We start from the raw sequence: 23,299 nt of genomic DNA, 5'->3' as shown, positions 1-23,299 counted from the left end.
ATAATTACTATAATTTCAGGAAGCCAGCAGTTAGAGAGAATAGTTTGCTTAAAGACAAAATGACTTCTAATTCCTTGTTATTCCACAGATACCCCCATAAATGTAGTGGGTTGTTAACACTTTTGTGTCAGATCTGTTTGTTCCAAATAATGTAGCTTGACAAAGCAGTTACTAGAAACATTGCTAGATTATGTTTCCTTCAAAAACTTGTCATATATATAATCCTAACAGATTTAAGTGGGAAAGTAATGCTTTCTCTCTGTTATCATGGAAAAATATAAATTTGGAATCCAGATCTGGAAAAAGAAATTTAAGGTAATGAAAGTCTCATTTTATGTTTCCCTACATAATTACCTTTATAGAACTGATACACCACTTCCTATTTCTCATTCAACTCCTAACGATATCAGAAATACAGGACAGATACTCTTACCTTGAATTACATTAATTATTCTAACACATGTGAAGTGATGATGAAGTGAAAGTCGCTCAGCGGTTGTCCGACTCTTTGTGATCTCATGGACTATACGGTCCATGGAATTCTCTAGGCCAGCATATTGGAGTGGGTAGCCTTTCCCTTCTCCAGGGCATCTTCTCATCCCAGGGATCAAACCAGGTCTCCGCATTGCTGGTGGATTCTTTAACAGTTGAGCCACAAGGAACATAATGCTCTATTCAAATAGTTTTATGAAAAACCAATAGAACTCATTCCTTCGTTGTATGAAAGAATCCATAAGCAGTTTTCCTTGGGCAATTTGAGCTGGGGAGGTGAAGAACTGAGCCTAATATCAGACTTCCCCGATGGGGCAGCACACCTTCCTAATGCTTGGGCCGTGGTCCCCAGCATTACTCTGCTTTTCATTCTTCTAGATCCAGAGGCCACACAGCAGCCATTGGTATTCACCACTTTCTCCAGGCTCCTGTATTCTCTGATGTAAGACTCGCGTACTGCTTATTTCCATTCTTTTACTGCTTCCCAGATACCCATGTCTTTCTCTTTTTAATCCTAAGCAGAGTTTTCATCTTTCTGAATCAAGAGAGGACCCTCTCTGCATCTGATATATTGTGTTTTCTAAGTGAAACCTCTTTCAATGTCACTGATTTGCAGTGGACTTTCTCTTTAGTGTTCATCAGTGCATTATACTACTGAGTAAAGCTACAACTTTATTTACTACACTGTTTAACTACTCTTTTTCTGACTAATACAGACTCTGGATCTTTGAAATCCACATTAAGGTTTTAACTCCTCTAAAAGAACTCTAGATTTCAAACATGACTTCTAATATATGCAGAATACTAAAAAAACAAGCTTTGTGATAGGATCAGAAGAACATTAAAAAAACACCAGTGTTACCATTAATGAAAAATTATGCTGCAAACTTCTTAAAAAGAAGTTTAAAAAAAACATTTTACCTTAAATTTATGGAGAAACCACCACCAAAAGCAATCATGCAAAAGAGCAAGAGAAGCTTCTGAGAGAAAATGAGTCCTCCAGATTTTAAAAACTTTTCCCTATGGAAAAAAGATATATATGATCAAATTAATATGTATTATAAGACACATTAATATAAATAGGCTTTATAAAGAGTATGTATTTAATAGTTATAGACTACCACTACTCAACAGAAATTTAATGTGAGTCATCTATATATTAAGCTTTCTAGTAGACATTTTAACAAAGTACAAATGTGAAGTTTTAGTTACATTTAACCAAATATATTTAAAATATTAGTATTATAATAAATTTTATAAAATTATTAATGAAATATTTTACATTCCTTTGGGTACTAGGTCCTTGAAATATAGTATATATTTTATATTTACAGCACATCTCAATTTTGAACACTGTATTTTCTTCAAAAATAATAGATTATAATTAGATTTTATAAAATATATGGTTATTATTTTTTAACTCTAAATTTTTTCAGTAATTGAATTAAGTAATTTTAAATTTATATATAATTAAAGTACATAAATTTTAAAATTCAGCTAATCACAGGCATAGAAAATAAACTTAAGGTTATCAAAAGGGAAAGTAGTGGAGAGGGATAAATCTTAAGTTTGGGATTAACAGATACACACTACTATATATAAAATAGATAAGTAAGAAGGTCCCACTGTATAACGTATGAAACTATATTCACTACCTTGTAATAACCTATAGTGGAAATACCTTGTAATAACCTATAATGGAAAAAAAACTTAAAAAGTGTATATATATAATATATATAGTATAACTGAATCATGTTGCTGTACCCCAGAAACCAACACAACACTGTTAAACTATTTTTCAATAAAAAAATACAACAGGCATATTTCATATGCTCAGTAATCACATTTGGTTAGCAGTCATTGAAATGGCAGTGTAGGCTAGACCAGGACTGGCAAAAGTCCAGGACACATGCTACAGTTTCCCTTTTATGATAAAGATTGCTGCTGCTGCGTCACTTTAGTCGTGTCCGACTCTGTGCGACCCCATAGACGGCAGCCCACTAGGCTCCTCTGTCCCTGGGATTCTCCAGGCAAGAACACTGGAGTGGGTTGCCATTTCCTTCTCCATTGCATGAAAGTGAAAAGTGAAAGTGAAGTCGCTCAGTCGTGTCCGAATCCTAGCGACCCCATGGACTGCAGCCTACCAGGCTCCTCCGTCCATGGGGTTTTCTAGGCAAAAGTACTGGAGTGGGGTGCCATTGCCTTCTCCGATGATAAAGACAGATATCAACAATCATGGGATTCTAACCCATTGGGCCCCATCATAAGTCTAGAGCCTAACTAAACATAGTATTCTTTCTTAGCAATTCATCAAAACGGGCACATGAAGTTAATTTACCATGACTACTAGAGACTAAATCTTGGTTTAAAAAAGTACATTCAGTGGATCATTTTATCTTATTCACTAAAAGTTTTTAAATGGCAGATCTAGTACAGTTCAAGATTTATTTCAATGAAATCCATAGGTAGGAATTTCTCTTCCTCAAGTACAAGTCTACAAAAAGGATATTGTACAAACTTTTATGTGTGCTTAGTCAGTTCAGTCCTGTCCGACTCTGTGGCCCAATAGACTGTAGCTGGCCAGGCTCCTCTGTCCATGGGATTTCCCAGGCAAGAAGACTGGAGTGGGTTGCCATGTCCTTCTCCAGGGGATCGTCCTCATCAAGGGACTGAACCTGCATCTCCTGTACTGGTAGGAGGTTTCGTTACCCCTGAGTCAGCAGGGAAACCTGCAAACTTTTATACCAAGGAGATTTTTTTTTTTATCATGCATTCTGTAGGGGCACTTCTTTTTCAGAGGCCACTTTATAGAATACATTGGTAAGAGCTTCAACTTATTTAGTACTCCTTAATTACAAAAAACATAAAGAAAAAAGTAGAAAGTTAAAATACAAGAGAAAAATCTGAATTTTTGTTGAAATACTTTCTAAATTTCAAGCAAGCATGCTTTTTAGTGTAAACTAATTACATGATTGCTTCTGTTCTAAGCTTTGGTTGTGCTTAGTGACACTAACTTTCAGCAAAATTCCAAATTCTTTAAATTATTATCAGTATTTAGTCAAAACAACAAAAACTAGAAATCAGCCAAAAAATTCCAAACCCAGCTTAAAAAGTTAAATGGTACTTTCTTCCATTAACCTTTACCTTTTGTGACACTTTGATTCATATAAATGTAAACATACCTTGAAGCCTATACATTATCTGACTTGGAACTTTTTCTCCTATTACTGATTCTTTTAATAGGTTGGATAAAACTACTTCTAATGTCCTCTAAGACATTTTGTGTATATCTGTATGTTTGTGGCTCAGCTTTCTCATAATATAGGCCTCTTTTCACCCAATTCAATAAAATTTTTACTGAGCATCATCTGTAGTCAAGGTTCTGTTCTGGATGGTACAGGGTATAATTTACACTTTATCAAGAAACTTAATCTACGACTGTATGTGCAAGAATGTTATTTGGACAGGGTAACGTGAATCCAGTCAATTTCATGGATTGCCTTGCCTTCAAGCATGTAACAGTAACCCTTTAACACTCTCTTTCCAAGCTTTAGATTCATAAAGTTCACTCTTGGGAAGTTACAATAAGCATTTCTATGAAATAACATTCCTTCTGATTTTCCTACACCTATTTTTTCTTCACTTTAATTTCATCATCTATTTGAATGCCATTGCACTGCACATGTGTAGCAGGCCAACTACCTTCTCATAGTTCACAGGGTTCTCACAGCAAGAATACTGGTGGGGTTTCTCATTACCTCCTCTAGGGGACCGTGTTCTCTCAGAACCTTTGACTGTGTGGAACTGGAGCCTATTATACAGAGTGAAGTAAGCCAGAAAGAAAAACACCAATACAGTATACTAATGCATATATATGGAATTTAGAAAGATGGTAACAATAACCCTGTATACGAGACAGCAAAAGAGACACTGATGCATAGAACAGTCTTTTGGACTCTGTGGGAGAGGGAGAGGGTGGGATGATTTGGGAGAATGGCATTGAAATATGTATAATATCATATATGAAACGAGTCGCCAGTCCAGGTTCGATGCATGATACTGGATGCTTGGGGCTGGTGCACTGGGATGACCCAGAGGGATGGTATGGGGAGGGAGGAGGGAGGAGGGTTCAGGATGGGGAACACATGTATACCTGTGGTGGATTCATTTCAATATATGGCGAAACCAATACAATATTGTAAAGTTAAAAAAAAAAAAAAAACTATGGAAAATTCTTAAAGAGGGGAATACCAGACCATCTTACCTGTCTCCTGAAAAACCTGTATGCAACTCAAGAAGCAACAGTTAGACCCACATATAGAACAACTCACAGGTTCAAACTTGGGAAAGGAGAACAAGGCTGTATATTGTCACCCTATTTAACTTATATGCAGGTATATCTTGCAAAATGCCAGGCTGGATGAATCACAAGCTGGAATCAAGACTGCCAGGAGATATATCAAGAACCTCAGATATACAGATGGTACCGCCCTAATGGCAGAAAGTAAAGAGGAACTAAAGAACCTCTTGATGGGGTGAAAGAGGAGAGTGGAAAAGCTGGTTTAAAAGTCAACATTCAAAAAAATAAGATCATGGGATCCAGTCCCATCACTTCATGACAAATAGAAGGGGAAAAAGTGGAAGCAGTGACAGATTTTCTTGGGGTCCAAAAATCACTTCAGACAGTGAATGCAGCCATGAAATTAAAAGACACTTGCTCTTTGGAAGAAAAGCTATGACAAACATAAGAGTATTAAAAAGCAAAGACATAACTTTGCTTACAAAGGTCCATATATAGTCAAAGCTATGGTTTTTCCAGTAGTCACACACAGATGTGAGATCTGGACTATAAAGAAGGCTGAGTGCTAAAGAACTGATGCTTTCAAATCGTGGAGATGGAAAATATTCTTGAGGGTCCTTTGGACAACAAGGAGATCAAACTAGTCAATCCTAAAGGAAATCAACTCTGAATGTTCATTAGAGGGACTGTTGTTGAACACTTTGGCCACCTCATGCAAAGAGCCAATTCACTGGAAAAGACTTATGTTGGCAAAGATTGAAGGCAAAAGGAGAATGGAGTGTCAGAGGATGAGATGGTTAGGTAGCATCATCAACTCGAAGGACATGAATTTGAGCAAACTCCGGGAGACGGTGCAGGACAGGGAAGCTTGGCATGCTGCAGTCCATAGGGTTGCAAAGAGTCGACGTCACAGCAATTAAACGATGACAAAAGGCCCATTAAAATTCTTTTTTCAAATCAGGTAGGTGTATTAACAAATAGAACACTGGTTATTTATGTTTAGATACACCATTGTTTGTTGTTATTGATAATTGCTAAGTCATGTCCGGCTCTCTGTGACCCCATGGACTGTAGCCTGCCAGGCTTCTCTGTCCTTGGCATTCTCCAGGCAAGAATACTGGAGTGGATTGCCACTTCCTACTCCAGGGATCTTCCCAATCAGGGATCGTACCCGCATCTCCTACATTGGCAGGCGGATTCTTTACCACCAGGGACACACTGTTGGTACATAAATTCAAAATATCCTAAACCTAGCTGCTTGTCATATCCTGTGTACTTCTTACCCCAACCCCCTATCTGCATACACTCCTCCCTTTCCCACTTCTTTCAAAAATGCTGGCATCCTCCAAGTATACAAAATACTCCTCACAGCTGTACTTCTATGTCTTGTTTATGTGACCGACTTGTGATCTATGTTAGATGTACATGCATCCATGGTTAAAATATAGTCTCATTTTAGAATACAAAATGCTAAAATTAAAGATTATAGAATGTCTAGAACATTCCTAAGATTATTTTAACAATAATTTATGTTAATTTCTTTATAATAAAACCTTTTCCCTGAGGAAACTTTGGAAAATAGTCAGACAATGTAACAAACTTGCTCATGATCCAGGCATAATCATACCACCTATAGTTTTTCTCTTAAAAAATGAAATCAGGTGATTGTATCATGAGGGCAAACTAAGTCTTCCCTCTCATCAATATCCCATAAAATATAAAAGAGAATTGAGAAGCATCTGTATTAGTATAGAAAATAAGAAAAGGTGTAATTACTAAATCATTTTAGGTGGAGTTTTCAATGGAGTTCTGTGGTTCCCTAATGGAGGGGCAAACAGAAGGCCCAAATCAGGTTAATCAGATTATTTCTTGGAATATTTTTTCTTGAGGATGAAACACTAAAAAACACTCTTCATCTTGAAGAGTGAGAAATGGGCAGAGAATAATGGCTGACACTGATTTATCCAAGTTTAATGGTTGACTGTGCTCCTTCTGATCATCTATAGGGGACTATAGTAGGAGAGAAGATTGATTTTGTGTTGAGAAATAAAGAGCCACAGGAAGGCAGGAAGAGGGTCTGTGTGCATGCATGGTAAGTCGCTTCAGTTATGTCCAACTCTTTGTGACCCCATGGACTATAGCTGGCCAGGCTCCTCTATCCACAGGATTCTCCAGGCAAAAATACTGGAGTAGGTTGCCATGCCCACCTTTAGGGGATCTTCACAACCCAGGAATTGAACCCCAAGTCTCTCACCTCTCCTGCATTGGCAGGTGGGTTCTTTACCACAAGCACTGCCTGGGAAGCTCCCAGCAGAGGGTCTACTAAGAGCCAAGTCCATCTCAGAGTCTGCCTGGAGGTACAAGGAGCGTTGTCCAAGTCCCCAGTAAACAGATACCTTTTTAGTTGATCACTTAATATTTAAATGAGAGGGAAATCAATACCAAAAACCACTCAAACCTCATCCTATACCTGGCATTCAATGGCCACTGATCTATTTACCTTCCTGTGTGCAGTTTTTCAATAAACTGGCTATTGATATTTCTGTAGAGATGTTTCTTAAAAATTCCTCAGAAACTTGAAGGTTCAAAAGGTGGGGCTGTGGGGAAGGGTTCTCCTAAATTATCCTGACATCAAAATGAGCAGGCTAACATATCCTGAGCTGATAGAGCGGGGAGAGGGGGAAACACCTGTTATAGTCATGTGCCAAATCAATGCACACTAGCAACCTCAGACTCCTGAGGCAGTAACACAGAATCAAATATATTCTCTTTTGGTTATCAAGGTGTTAAAAATATCACTGGTCTTTCCTGCTAGACTTAATGCCAGAAAGAATTGAATCTTGCTTAATACCTAATCTGTCATAGCTTTAAATAAAGGCCAAATTCATGAAATCATATCCTCCAAATGTATCATATAATAGAAATAAAATAATATTACATACATCAAAGTTATGGGCCTTTAAAATAAAAAGATAAATTCGTTCAGCATTCAGATGTCTAGGTAGCTGAGTAAGCTCATTTGTTCTAAATCCTGGGAAGTCACAACCCTAGAAAGAAGAAAAATCACAGAACAGGAATTACTTAATTCTTTTCATATAACTACAGAAGACAGGTAAAAATTCTACTAGCATTCACTAGCAATTATATTACAAACTTTTACTAAAAATAAGTAAATATATTTTATCCCACCTAAGAAAAATCTTCAAATATCCAACAGTCCATTCTGAAGGAGATCAGCCCTGGGATTTCTTTGGAAGGAATGATGCTAAAGCTGAAACTCCAGTACTTTGGCCACCTCATGCGAAGAGTTGACTCATTGGAAAAGACTCTAATGCTGGGAGGGATTGGGGGCAGGAGGAGAAGGGGACGACAGAGGATGAGATGGCTGGATGGCATCACTGACTCGATGGACGTGAGTCTGGGTGAACTCCGGGAGTTGGTGATGGACAGGGAGGCCTGGCGTGCTGCGATTCATGGGGTCGCAAAGAGTCGGACACGACTGAGCGACTGAACTGAACTGAACTAAACTGATGATATTAAGAGCCCTGGCATATTCATATGTCAAAAATTTAAAAGTAAAAGCAATTATTTCAGAACTAATTTTAACTTAAATTACAACAAATTTTAGACAGGCTACACATAAAGAAATTGATGAGTCAGAAAAAGAGCTTCTGTATTTTTTCCAACTCTCTCTTCTGGGGCCATTATCTATATTTATTGCTGTATTACTTTAAACATTCTTTTAGTTCCACATAATATTTTTGATATATAATCTCATAAAACAGAAATTTTAAATACCTCTATATCCTTCTTTGTTTCCATTTCATCTGAAAGCTGGAAAAAATTTAAAATAAAATCTTTAAAATTCTAAATTTAAGAATTTTTAGACTTTGTAACTCTACTAAGTATGTGTGTGTGTGTGTGTGTATGTGTCTTACTGAGACAGAGAATGCTGTTGCTATATAAGATGCTGAGAATACAAAAATATTCCTTGCCCTCAAGTTAGTCTGGGGGTAAGAAGGGAGTCAGCTACATATACAAAACACAAAGACATAAGAGCTATAACAGAAATACATATCAACTACTTATTGCAGTTTGATTTTTCTGGGAAACAGACTGTGAGGTGGAAAACCAATTTAGTGTTCAGAATGTTTATGGGGATTGATTATCTACGGAAGGCAAGAGGAGACGGAAGACGGAAAAGTCAGCTATGAGGCGAGTCCCTCAGCCCTGACCCTGAACAGAGCTCTAAAACTGAAAGGATCCATAGCAGTTGTTCTGAACTGGGTTGAAACAGTCAGGTCTTTCCATTTCCAACTTGTGAGTGTGAGTCCTGGGCGGTAGTGTGAGTGAGTGACTCCTAGATGATAGTTTCCTTGGGAGAGGAGGATCTGTCTGTGAGAGGAATCCCTGAAGGAGCTGACAGCTGAAGGATGTCCACTAACAACGCTTTTAGCAGCTGGGGCAACAGGTCCTTCCTTGAAGGGGAATCTGGGTGGCACATCTTCATGCCCATGACACCACTTTACACAGAGAACAGGAACCCTTCTGTTTAGATTAGTTTGGGTGCTCTAGACATGCTAATATATTGTTTATTAACTACCTTGCAGGCAAATTTATACACATTACACACATACATATATCATTTAAGAGATGACATAGGAAACCAATTAGAAAGGATGATGATATACTGCCATATGAAAGAGGATCACGTTATTGCCATTTAAAGTATTGGTAAATGGATAAAAAAGAGAAGGAAAGTGAGATCAGTTATAAGAAATAAAGCTGTATGCTTGAGAGCTACAGACATAATTGGTCAATAAATTGGGATTTTAAAAGACATTAATCTTGAAGTCCTGGTTTTAGTCTCCAGAAAACAAAGAAACACTGGAAGTTTTCAAAGAGCAGAGTAATAGTAACACAAAACTAGTTCTTATAACACAATCTGAAAAATATACCACAAAAATATAAATAATACATTTTAAAATCCTGATGAAATCCAATAAGATATATTTAACAAAATTATCATTAAAAGTTTTGCTACTGCAATTCATTTAAAAGGTCATTTTAAGAGATCCTGAAAAACATTTGATAAAATTCATTAGAATTTTTGAAATCCTTTTGAAAATACAAAATTTACAATGACTAACGTATCTAGTTATATTGGCTTAAAACTCAACACTCAGAAAACTAAGATCATGGCATTCGGTCCCATCACTTCATGGTGAATAGATGGGGAAACAGTGGAAATAGTGACAGGCTTTATTTTGGGGGGCTCCAAAATCACTGCAGATGGTGACTGCTGCCATGAAATTACAAGATGCTTGCTCATTAGAAGAAAAGTTATGACTAACCTAGGCAGCTTATTAAAAAGCAGAGACATTACGTGGCCAACAAAGGTCAGTCTAGTCAAAGCTATGGATTTTCCAGTAGTCATGTATGGATGTGAGAGTTGGACTATAAAGAAAGCTAAGTGCTGAAGAATTGATGCTTTTGAATTGTGGTGTTGGAGAAGACTCTTGAGAGTCCCTTGGACTGCAAGGAGAGTCAACCAGTCCATCCTAAAGGAGATCAGTCCTGAATATTCATTGGAAGGACTGATGCTAAAGGTGAAACTCCAGTACTTCAGTCACCTGATGCAAAGAACTGAGTCATTTGAAAAGACCCTGATGCTGGGCAAGATTTAAGGCTGGAGGAGAAGGGGACGACAGAGGATGAGATGGCTGGATGGCATCACCGACTCAATGGACATGAGTTTGAGTAAACTCCGGGAGTTGGTGATGGACAGGGAAGCCTGGTGTGCTGCAGTTCATGGAGTCACAAAGAGTCAGACACTACTGAGTGACTGAACTGAACTGTACCTCCTTTCTAGAAAACAATTTGGCAACATGTATCAAAACACTTAGATTTTCACATTTTCCCCATGTATTAATAGTTTCACTTCTGAAATTTATCATGAAATAATCATGCATAATCACAAATTTTAGCTCTAAATATATTCCTAGCAGCTTTGTAAATAATAATGAAATTTAACCAAACATCCAGCAAGAGGGCTATTACATTAGTTTATTTTTTAAATGATGTAGAAACCCTTTGACATTTGGCAATGGTAAAAATTCCATAAAACATTGAATATGTTTAAAAGTTAGTTTAATTTGAATTTTAAATGTTTTTAAATAAAAAGACAAATGAAAATGACAATAGTGAGATACATTATTTATCTATAAATGATAAAATAAGAATGCTTATCCTGTTTAGTGCTTAAGGCTTAATTTTCTATAATGACTACCTTAGTCATAATCAGGAAAAATAACATACCAAGTAATTTGAAATTCAAAAAACATTTGAGGAGGTGAATGGATGAATGGCCGCATTTCAAGTTTTTCTAGCTTTAATTTTAGAATGTATTTTTGAAAAAGATGAAGTTTCTCAAAGAAAGCTATTATAATTCTAATCAAAATCTCAGAGATTCTTTTAAAAAAGTTAACAAAGTAATTCTATAGGCAATAAAAACTGTTATTTTTTCCTAAAGGAAAAAGACATTTGGGACATATACCCCTAAGTATAAGACATTATAAAGTTTTAAATAACCAGAGGATAAAATAAGTCTTCAAATAAATTGCAGTGATGTGAGAACACCAAAAGTCATACTGAGTGTATAAAGAAGACTATGAGCCCAGCTATTTTAAAAATACAGGGATAGATAGATGATAAAAGACTAAAAGGAAATTTTTAATGTTATCAATGCTTATTTATGAAATTATAGTGACATTTTCTGTGAAATAGTTTTTCAAACAAGATGAAAACAAATACCATACCATTATCTTCTTTTCCTTATGGTACTTCTTCAGAAATGCCTTGTATTGTTTCAGTTTTCCATGAGAAACTTTAAAAAATGAGAGTTTACACATGTAAATACACAAATATCCTTTAAAATTGAAAAGCAGATTATATATAATTATATATATTAAGAAAATTATATATAAAACTATCCAATGATATCAACCAGTTTTTAAATTTTTAAAATTTATTTAATTGAAGGATAATTACAATATTGTGACGGTTTTTGCCATTTATCAACATGAATCAGCCATAGGCACATATGTGTCCCCTTACTCCTGGTCCCCCCTCCCACCTCACCCCATCCCTCCTGGTTGTCACAGAGCATCAGCTTTGGGGTCCCAAACTCCAAGTAAATATTTTGATAAGCATAATGCTAGATACATAATGCTAGTCTGAGTTAAATTATATCTTTTCCTTTTCCTTTTGCTATTTAGAAACGTCACCTTCCAACTAGTCTGTCTTTAGTACTTGCTCCTATATCTACAATTTTACCTTAATCCCTTCTTACTGAACAACCCCAAGTTTTTCAAACAGCTCAGCCACTTACATCTGGTTGTTTCATGGTCACCTTAAACACAATACGGTACAGGACCCTGCAGCATGGCCCAGTGAAAGACTATGGGGGCTCTGAAGTCAGATAATCTAGACTTGAGCCTAAGCTCTGATACTTACATATTGAGGACAATGAGTACATAAAAAGTTGTTTTTTAAAATTATGCACAGGTGCTTTCTCTCTCTCTGTATGTTTATATAGACACAGCTACATATATGTAGCTTGTATAATTAAAATTTTTTTAAATAATTAAAAATTCCATAAGAAAATTCTCACAATAGAGAATTTAGTAACACTGTACTTAGACACACTCAGATTTTGAAAACTCAAGGCCTGAAAATGATATTAAGTAGCTAATTACATCTATTTAGTACACAGAAAATATAAGTACAACCAATATCATTCTTAAGACATATATGACAAGTTTGCCCATAAGAATAAGAATCACCATTAGTATCTAAAAGTATTCTCAAAGTGTTAAAAATACAACTAGGTAAAGGCTATATAAATACTGAAAAGCAGTAAAAATTATCATTACTTACAGATAAGCTTTTCACTCAGTCTGCAGTTATCCAACCATGAATGCTAAGTATTTCTCACAAACTTAGCTTATATAGGTGAAGTCTCACTCCTTTTATTTTGGTTATAGGTTTAACTGTTTTAATATCTTGATTCTTTCTGACTTGCTTTTCTCTGGTACCAATATTTGTTAATGCAACTCTGTTTCCCTGATATTCAGTTATCTCTGCTCCAGCTCAAAGTTTAGAACTGTTTTAGGTTTTGTCCCAGCAACACTTTCTTTGAATCCAAATGGTCATGTTCAACTAAAAAGCCATACTGGACCATTTAGAAATGAAGAGGTTTTAAAATAAAATAAATTTATGTTTTTAGATATTTTTACCTTAGGATTTCATTCTTTATGAGAATACACACACAGATAGACACAAACACAACAGACACACATACAACTGACAATTAGTTTATGTATATAAAAAATAGATTTACTTGTCCTGGAAATTATTCTGTTCCACTCGAATATTTCAGAAGCATGGTTTTTCAAAAGAATTGAACATTCTGCTAATCTTGACTCCATGGCCATAGCTGCATCATCTACTCGCAGGACATTTCCCCACAGATGTGTATAAATGGAAGTAAATGAACTATCTTCTTTTATTTTCTTCATAGTGTATAACAATTTATCACTATCCCATAAATGGATTTCCTTTGGCCAATGATCCTGCAGAAAATGTGAGACAATACAACTTAAATCATTTTTTGAATGAATTTAAAGAGTTCAAAAATCAATGAACCAAAATTGAAGTTTTATTCTACAGCATGATTTTTATTAAATGTATATTTTTTAATTTGTAAAAAACCATAAACTTTAGAAGTTTCAAATGCTTTACAAAAACCTTTCTTCCTGAATCATTTGAAAGTAAGTTGCTTACTTGACTGATGCCCCCATCATCCTTGAATAGTTGAATATTTATTTCCAAAGAACAAAAACATTCCCCTACATAACCAACTATAACTATCAGAATAAGGAAACTGGCATTGTTACATCATTCCTATATAATTCTCTGAGATTACTCGAGTTCATCAACTAAATCAATAATGCTCTTTATGGTAAAAGGATCTAGTTCAGTATTACACATTGCATTTAAGCATCATATGTCTTTAATCCCCTTTGGTCTACAACAGTTCCTCAGTCTTGACCTCTATGTAATTAAAGCCATGAGTTCATATTGATAAATTTAATTCCAGTTCCAAACATTCTAGTTTTCTCTTTTTCCATATCATAATTACCATCTTCAAGAGTGAAAAATCTAACTGACATTATCTTAAATATATGTACTGATTGCATCAATCTTCTCAGGTAACCAATCTCTCCTATCCACCGCTAGTCTCTTCAGTATATGGATGCCCTTCTCATTCTGCTTAGGCTCTGACTTTTCAAACCAGGCCATAGTTTGTCTCTGCACTTCCCGGAACCACCTCCCCACCCTCGTCACACGTGAATACCATCCTCACCCCGCCGGATTCCGACACCTGTGGGGTCATATGGATACCTTCCCCATGGTGGCAGGGTTCCAAAAGCCTGCTCCGGGGGACCACAGCACATTTCCTTCCCCTACCAATGTGGATGCTGCCTTGTTCTGACCCCCAAATGGCTTTAGGACTACATTGTTCACGAAGGGAAGGAGAAGAAGGAAAGGGAAGGAAAGGGGAATCACAACATTAATATTTGCAAACCTAAATACAAGATAATATTTTAATTGAGTTGTTGAATACCAAAACAAAGAAAGATAACAGACATAATTAAAGGTTTGTGAGTAAGAAAATGCTTTCTGGAAGAGTAGCAGTTTTCATAGGATGAAACTCTTTTAAGAAGAATGTGGGTAAGATATTCTGGGAATTTAGCTTAAATGGGAATAAATCTGGAGTTGGCAGATAAGAAATTTTAAATTTTGCCTTGGTCTATTCTACTTCCATTTTTCTTCCTTTGAAAGCTTCCTAAATCCACTATACTCTGTAATGGTAACAGGTACCTGAATAATAACCAGAGTTTAATGCTGAAAAACTTCCCCAGCAGGATCTAGGTCCCCCTGCCATTTTGGAAAAAGAGAATTCTAGATGCATCAGTGTTCTCTCACAAATCCTACAAACATATGTCTTAAAACACATAACCACCTGGGGAAGTTTTCCAGCCTTAAAATCTGGATATTATGCGTCAAAAATACAAAGATCTTTGAAAAATAAGATATGATCACAAGATACACTCCCTGGAGACAAACATTGTCAAATTAGAATGACAGCCACTTTTGAAAACATAGTCCTTATGTTAGGGGTCATCCCAATTGTTAGGGAAGTTAGGAAAGTGGCAAGAGGCTAAAATTGGAAGTGAATTTGGGGAAAGTAGGGAGAGGCTAAAATGGAAATGAACTTGAACAGATTTTACAACATGCCTGAAGGTTTATGAAAATACACCTTTATGTCAGACTTGAGATATTACAACTCTTGTTCAAGATACTGAGTTATACTATATAATTATACTATGAATAAAGTATCCTGAAATTCTACCAGCTTGATTAGATTATGTTTTCTCTAAATACAGAGATATATCTGGTTAATCTATAAAGGATAAAATTAAGATGCTTATCTTTTTTAGTGCTTTTCTCTTTAACTTTCTAAAATGACTATCTCAGTTATAACCAGGAAAAAAAAATCAGTAATTTTGAAATTTAAAAAAATCACATTTTAAGGAGGTTGATAGATGAGTGCTGGCACTTAAAGTCTTTATAGCTCTAACACTATGTGATTTTAGAATGTATTTTTTAAAAGGACTGTTTCTAAAAGTAATTTCAAAAGTCTATTGTAATTCCAATCAAACTCTCAACAATTTCTTTTAAAACTGTCAAAGTAACTCTACAGGCAATCAAAAAGAATTGCTGTATTTTCCTAAAGGAAAAGGATTGATATGTGTACCAGTGGTGAAGGCCCCATAAAACAGGATATTCTACTCACCAAGTTTTGAAGCTTTAAAAATTCTTCAATGTTCTTTGGAGGTTCTTGCATTTTCTAATGAAGTAAAATCAATATTGTTCATTAACATAAATTCAGATTATTTATAGGATGGCTATACTTAATTTATTTAAGTACATTATGATACTGGACTTCAGTTATAATTTTCAGAGCTGTAAGTAAGATATTGTAAGCTATTCTCTTTGTAAAGTTCTTGTACTTTGAAAAGGGACAGAGATTAATGTTTAAATTCTGAGTCTGCGAACCAAATTCTATAAAAGGCCTCCTTCTCATACACTTTTCCTAGAGAAAAGCTACATATGAATCCTGCTCAACGTCCTCATTTCTAATTCCATCATGAGTTCCAAGATATTTTGGGCTATCTTGGATGGTGTCTACAATAAATTCAGAGTCAATAATATATAATAACATTCTCCTCTTGCTGATGAAATATTTTAAGAGGCACAAAAGTGACCTGGTGAAAATAAATCTTTGAATGTTTCAATGTAATAAGTTATAATCCCATTTTTGTTAGCTTCTTTGTAAACTGAAAATGTAGTCTTTCACTAGACAGATTAATTTTAATCTAAACATTTTGCTATTCCTTGTTTTGGAGACTGTGTACATATTCTTCCTCTTGCTTAGAAGGATCCCTGTTCCAAACTGTCTCCCTTCAATTCATTCTTGACCTATTTAACTCTTATATCAAACATCAAATTAAAAGTCACTTTTCTAGGAAGTCTTCCTAGGTCCCCCAAAGATCCTTTATGGTAACAACAGCAGATTTGTTTCTCTATGAGGACAGAAAATGTAGTGTAACCACTGCTGAAGAGTCAAAATTTCATGTAGTGGCTGGCCAACGGTTGTAAATTATGCACATAAACTGGCAATGTTCTTAAATTAATGAATAAATGAGTAGATTAATGTCAAAGAAATATGGAGATATTTTTAAAAATAATAAAACCATTTCTAAAGAATGAAAAACCAATGAGAAGGCAAAAATAACAGGACTTCAGAATATCCTAATATAATACCCTAATGCTCTGAAGATGACATGTCTGAAAAGACAATCTTACAGTTTAATTTACTGGAACATACTTCACATCAATAGATACAGTGACCAAGATTACAAAATCACAAGGCCATGCTTTACAAAATGACTGCACATTTGAGGCTCAATAGAATATTTCATTGTCTTAATACTGTTTAAAATATGTGAAGAATAAATGTATAATGAATAAATGTATAACGAATAATACAATAACAAAATAAAAAGCATATGTGACAGTCATTATAAAAGAGAAGTATACAGAAGCAAAGATGTGTAGAGCTGTCAAGAAATTTTATGAAAAACATGTGGCTTTAGGCCTAGTCAAACTGAGAAAAGAAAAAAATAAGAGATGGTGTGCACACAATACTGAAAGACAAAAAAAAAATGTTCATGATACAGTATCTTTAGGGATAGTGAGAATAGCAATTTTACTAGAGGAAAGCCATAATTAGTTTTTGAAATGCACAGAATACAAAGGAATATAATTACAACAATTTAAATGGTACCCTTTCTCCCTGCCTTGTAATGGATGTTAAACCACTTCTAGAAGAAAGCACTAAAAATACTCACATTTCAACTAAAGGGAATTAGAAAAATTAGAAATGAAATATGCATAGGAAAATTTCAGTTAATTTCAATATAAAATTCCAGAGTTCTCTAGGGGGAAAGTTAAAAGGAGGTGAGGCATAAATTAAACAGGCTTATGACCTTGGTAGGATGTAGGATACAAAATGCTAATGATTCCATGGTAACAACAAGAAAATCCTGGACCAAATAAAAATCTTACTTTTCTACGGGGTTCGTGAAAAGTGGTGGATGCCACTAAGCACGACTATATAATGTGTGACAATTTAGAGTCCCTGTGCTCAAAAAATAAGAATTTCAAAATGGCAACATCAGATCATTAAGCCTAGTGTAGGGTCCTTCTGGAGAAGGCAACGGCACCCCACTCCAGTACTCTTGCCTGGAAAATCTCATGGGCGGAGGAGCCTGGTGGGCTGTAGTCCATGGGGTCGCTAAGAGTCAGACATGACTGAGTGACTTCCCTTTCACTTTTCACTTTCCTGCATTGGTGAAGGAAATGGCAACCCACTCCAGTGTTCTTGCCTGGAGAATCCCAGGGACGGGGGAGCCTGGTGGGCTTCTGTCTATGGGGTCGCACAGAGTCGGACACGACTGAAGCGACTTAGTAGCAGCAGCAGCAGGGTCCTTCTTATCAGTAGATGCATGCAACTGCACAGCTTGCAAGCCCATGAAGCTGCCCTCCTGGGAAACCCTGGTGACCCCAAATCCAGAAAGAAACATCTCCTTTATAAGTATAAAGCTGTGGCAGTTCCCTTACCTGACCGTGAGTTCTGTGTGGCAACTGAGGGAAAAGTTGGCCTGCCATGGGGAGTAACTTTGAAGAGATGAAGAGAAATCAGCTGGGCTTCAAGTGTCTGCATGAGCTGGGGAACAGACTGGAGTCTGAAAGATACCCAAATGAAAACATATAAACGACTCAACCAAATAGTCCCTTCCCAGGTGCCCACACCTTGCTTCTGAATTTTGTTAAGAAAGCAGCAGTAGAGGAGGGGCTGGAAAGATACAGAACCTAGACAAGCTAACACATGCTTATAGTACTTGGGTTCCAGGAGCCCAGACGGAGTTGGGTCCAAAGGTGAACTGAAATCATCTAAAACTTCATTCCGCAAGTGTCCCAACTCAACACTGACAAGTGATAAGAGGTGGCTCTCAAGAGGTAGGTTGGAGCTTGAGTTAGTCACAGGTGAGCTTAATCTAATTAAAGCTACAATCAATCCTAAAGCCCAACTCAAATCTAGGAGGATTTTAAAAAATCAGCCTCTCACTTGAAGTGCTAAGGAGAGATAAAGGCTTATGCTCTCAAAACTAAAATTAAATTAAATTTGTCTCCACAATTTTTACCACAGAATGTCTAATACACAATAAAACAATTTCAAGACATACAAAGAAGGAAAATGCGATCCATAATCAAAAGAAAATACAGTCAATACAAACCAATTCACCAAGAATCCAGTTATTGTAATTAGCATCAAGGACTTAAAAAGTATTATAAATACATTAAAGACTTTACAGTATAGGTTTGATTATAGTGCATGAAGCCATGGAGTATTTCAAGAGATATTAAAATTCCAAAAAAGAAACAAATGAGAATTCTAGAACTATGCAAACACTAAACATAACTGGTGTCTATATTAATATCAGACAAAGTAGACTTTAAGACAAGGAAAATTACCAGACATAAATTAGGTTATTTCACATTCACAAAAGGTTAGTTCCTTAAGTCGTACAATGACAAATGCGTCTGCATTTACTAAAAGAGCTTCAAAAGAAACGTAGCAGAAGTTTATAAAACTAAAGGGAAATACAGGCGTTGACCTACACCCTGCAGGCCTGCAAGTCTTGTAATTGCTCAGGAAGAAAGAACCTGTAAATGGTGACAGAAACATCAACAGTTTGAAATCTTATAAGTCCAAAGTCCTGGAGCTATACCTCAACCCAAAAGGCAGTCTGGACATGGCAGTAATCTTCACTGTTCCAGGAAAAGGAGGCTACCATTTATAGGGGCAATTAACCTCAGATTGGCTCATCAGTTACTAGGTAAATTAGCAGAGGCGGGTCCTTTGCAGCCCCACTGGCTAATGACGGCAAATGTTTCCCCTTGATAAACTAGCAGGTAAAGTTACTTTGGTCCAAGGATTAGAATAATAACTGGCTGGGGAAGGAACTGGTTGAGCAGGGGATATTCAAAGAGGAGGAGAACTGCTGTTTTGAGGGGTCTGATCATACAACAGGCAAAACCACAGTGATAGCTGGAGATTTTAGCATATTGCTTTGAGTAACTGATGAATCAAGTACACACACACACACACACACACACACACACCAGTCAGGAGATAGAAGATTTGAACAACATTATCAAGCGACTTAACCTAATTGATATTTATAGAACAACTAAATCCCACAACTGTAGAATACACAGTCTTTTTAAGTAATAAAACGTGGAAGATGGACTCATGCTGTACCATAAGATTCAAAAATTCCAAATAATTGAAATCATTCAGGGTATGTTCTTTGACTATAATAGAAAATAGTAACAAAAAGACAACTAGAGAATCCTTAAATATTAAATAATCCATTTCTAGCTCAAAGAGGAAGCAATAAGAAAAATTAGAAAATTTTCTAACTGAAAGATAATGAAAACACAATGTATCAAACTTTGTGGGATACACCTAAACCTATGCTTAGAGGAAAACACGGTGCTAAGAAAGCTAAAAAAATGAAAAGAATTTAAAAATAAGTAGAAAAAGGAATTAAAAGATACGGGAAGACTAAATAAAAATATGAAAATAGAGAACTCAACAAATTGAAAGTTGGTCTTTTAAAAGACTCTTTAGGTTGAATTAAAAAATGTGAGAAAAAAATAAGTGACCAATACAGGAAGGATAAAAAGGATGTCATTAGGGAACCTACACTGATTAAATGACTTGCTGCTAAGTCGCTTCAGTCGTGTGCGACTCTGTGCAACCCCATAGACGGCAGCCCACCAGGCTCCGCTGTCCCTGGGATTCTCCAGGCAAGAACACTGGAGTGGGTTGCCATTTCCTTCTCCAATGCATGAAAGGGAAAAGTGAAAGTGAAGTCGCTCAGTTGTGTCTGACTCTTAGCGACCCCATGGACTGCAGCCTACCAGGCTCCTCGGTCCATGGGATTTGCCAGGCAAGAGTACTGGAGTGGGCTGCCATTGCCTTCTCCAGGATTAAATGATTTAGGGGCATATAATTTAAAACTTGTGTCAATAATTTAACAACCTACAAGAAATGGGCAAATCCTTAAAACCACAATCACTAAAACTGAAAGAAGATGCTAAGTCAACTTTCAAAAATAGAGGAGGGAATACTTTCTTATAACGCCAGTATAACTTTGATAACAGAATCTGACAAGATTACCAAAAAAAAGAAAATTATCAACCAAATGTCTCTCAAGAACACAGATACAAATATCTTTAGCAAATTACTAGCAACTTGAGGAAAGTCAGGTATAAAAAGGATACGTCATACTCATGTGTGATTTACCCTGGAATTCCAAAATCAGTTATAATACTTTTATATCGTCTCTAATATATCATCAGTGTGGAGTAGGATTCAGAGCTATGAGATTTGTGGTAATCTTTAATGCCTGAATTTTTAGATTCTATGTAATTGTTTAAACTGATTTTTATTCAGAACAATGACACATTACTCTAAAGATTCATAGAGTGAATATTGAACATAAATATTTTACATTTAGGTATTTTAACTTTAAACCTATTATTTTCAAAACACAATTCATGATCATTGCTTGAAACACAAGTCCTTAGTAGAGAAATCTTATTCTTATTTTTAATTATAGAGGTTTCACAATTATCCAGGTTTAAAGCCTGAATTATCTTAAACTCTTTCTTCTGCTTCATTGTCTCCTATACCCATTTTATCTCCACAATTCCTTTAAAATATCTTTAATCATGCCTACTTTAACATTTCTAATATTAACATAATAGTTTCATTTATGGCTTGTTTTTATCAAGTCATATGTGCAACTTATTTTTGTTAATATTTTTGTTGAAGTAAAACACACATACAGTAAATTGCACACCTCTTAAGTGTATGGATTGATTTTTAAATCTTTCAATCTTTCATTAGATTTATCCCATTGTATACTCCTATTTTATGGTATGTTTTAAATGTTTAAGCCACAAATGTATTTTAAACACGTCCTTTTCTATGGTTTCTTGATAGTTAATAGAAATATAAATGATTTTTCTACTTAAATCACCTATATTGAGGTATAATTTACTTACTACACAATTACTATGTAAAAAAATTACCATTTTAAGTGACAAATGCATACACCCATGTAACCCTCATTACAGTTAAAACGTGTAGCATTTAGGGACTTTCCTGGTGCTCCAGTGGTAAGACCCTGAGCTCCCAAAGCAGGGGTCTTGAGTTCAGTCCTGGTTCAGGCGACTAGATCCCACATGCCACAACTAAGATTTTGCATGCCACAACTAAAAGAAAAGATACTGCAGGCCACAACTAAGACTTGGCACGGTTAGATAAATAAACATTTTAAAAAAATGTACCCTGGAGAAGGAAATGGCAACCCACTCTAGTATTCTTGCCTGGGAAATCCCATAGACAGAGTAGCCTGGCAGGCTACAGTCCACGGAGTCGGAGTCAGACACAACTTAGCAACTAAACAACAAACACACAATCAGGCAGATTGTGATTTGGGGAAATGCCTTTTGATGGAAATGTGGCATAAAGCAGAGTGAAGTGACCTAGCAATATGGAATGTAGAGTTTTGTAAGAAATTAAAATTTGTGTATAGAGTCATAGTTGCAAATATTCAAATAATAAAGTCTGTGGCTAAAGAAAAAAAAATTGTGTAATATTTTGTTGTTCAGTGGCTAAGTTGTATCTGACACTTGCGACCCCATGGACTGCAGCATGCCAGCCTCTGTCCTCCACTGTCTCCTGGAGTTTGCTCAAATTCATGTTCATTGAACTGGTAACATTATCTAACCATCTCATCCTCAGCTGCCCCCTTCTTCTTTTGCCTTCAATTTTTCCCAGCATCAGGGTCTTTTCCAATGAGTTGGCTCTTTGCATCAGGTGGCCAAATTATTGGAGCTTCAGCATTAGTCCTTCCAGTTAATATTCAGGGTTGATTTCTTTTAGGATTGACTGGTTTGATCTCCTTGCTGTGCAAGGGACTCTCAAGAGTTTTCTCCTGCACCACAATTGGAAAATATCAATTCTTCAGGGCTCAGCCTTCATTGAGGCTCTCATATCCATATATGACTACTGGAAAAACCATAGCTTTGACTATATGAACCTTTGTCTGCAAAGTGATGTATCTATCTGTTTTTTAATATGCTGTCTAGGTTTGTGAAAGCTTTCCTTCCTAGGAGCAGGTGTCTTTCAATTTCATGGCTGCAGTCACCATCCACAGTGATTTTGGAGTCCAAGAAAATAAAATCTGTCTTTGCTTCCACTTTTTCCTTTTGTATTTGTCATGAATTCATGGGACCAGATGCTATGATCTTAGTTTTTTTGAATGTTGAGTTTCAAGCTAACCTTTTCACTCTCCTTCACCCTCATCAAGAGGCTCTTTAGTTCTTCTTTACTTCTTGCCATTAGAGTGGTATCATCTTCATATCTGAGGTTGTTGATATTGCTGCTGGCAATCTTGATTCCAGCCTGTGATTTATCCAGCCAGGCATTTTGCATGATGTACTTTGCATGTCAGTTAAATAACTAGGGAGACAATTTACAGTCTTGCCATACTCCTTTCCCAGTTTTGAACCAGTCAGCTGTTCCATGTATGGTTCTAACTGTTGCTTCTTGAACTGCCTACAGGTTTCTCAGGAGGCAGGTAAGGTTGTTTATTATTCCCATCTCTTTAAGAATTTTTCATAGTTTGCTGTGATCCACACAAAGGCTTTTGTATAGTCAGTGAAGCAGAAGTAAAC

The 23,299-nt window shown here is 36.0% G+C and overlaps 1 protein-coding gene across 1 annotated transcript in view; it reads right to left on the bottom strand.

Annotated features, from left to right (window-relative positions):
* The window catches only part of FAM227B (family with sequence similarity 227, member B), a 217,778-nt gene that overhangs the window by 188,190 nt on the left and 6,289 nt on the right, over positions 1-23,299 (bottom strand). Inside the window, exons 2-8 of the mRNA XM_010839519.1 lie at positions 18,104-18,228; positions 15,714-15,767; positions 13,194-13,425; positions 11,611-11,678; positions 8,591-8,626; positions 7,735-7,839; positions 1,414-1,512 (exon numbers count right to left, since the gene is read on the bottom strand). Of these exons, the coding sequence (XP_010837821.1) occupies positions 1,414-1,512; positions 7,735-7,839; positions 8,591-8,626; positions 11,611-11,678; positions 13,194-13,425; positions 15,714-15,767; positions 18,104-18,151 (642 nt within the window). The 5' untranslated portion in view covers positions 18,152-18,228. The remainder of the gene's footprint in view (positions 1-1,413; positions 1,513-7,734; positions 7,840-8,590; positions 8,627-11,610; positions 11,679-13,193; positions 13,426-15,713; positions 15,768-18,103; positions 18,229-23,299) is intronic.

The sequence above is a fragment of the Bison bison genome, unplaced genomic scaffold (assembly GCF_000754665.1).
Source record: "Bison bison bison isolate TAMUID 2011002044 unplaced genomic scaffold, Bison_UMD1.0 scf7180017864118, whole genome shotgun sequence".
NCBI classification, from domain to species: domain Eukaryota; kingdom Metazoa; phylum Chordata; class Mammalia; order Artiodactyla; family Bovidae; genus Bison; species Bison bison.
This window is presented reverse-complemented; position numbering and strand designations above follow the sequence as displayed.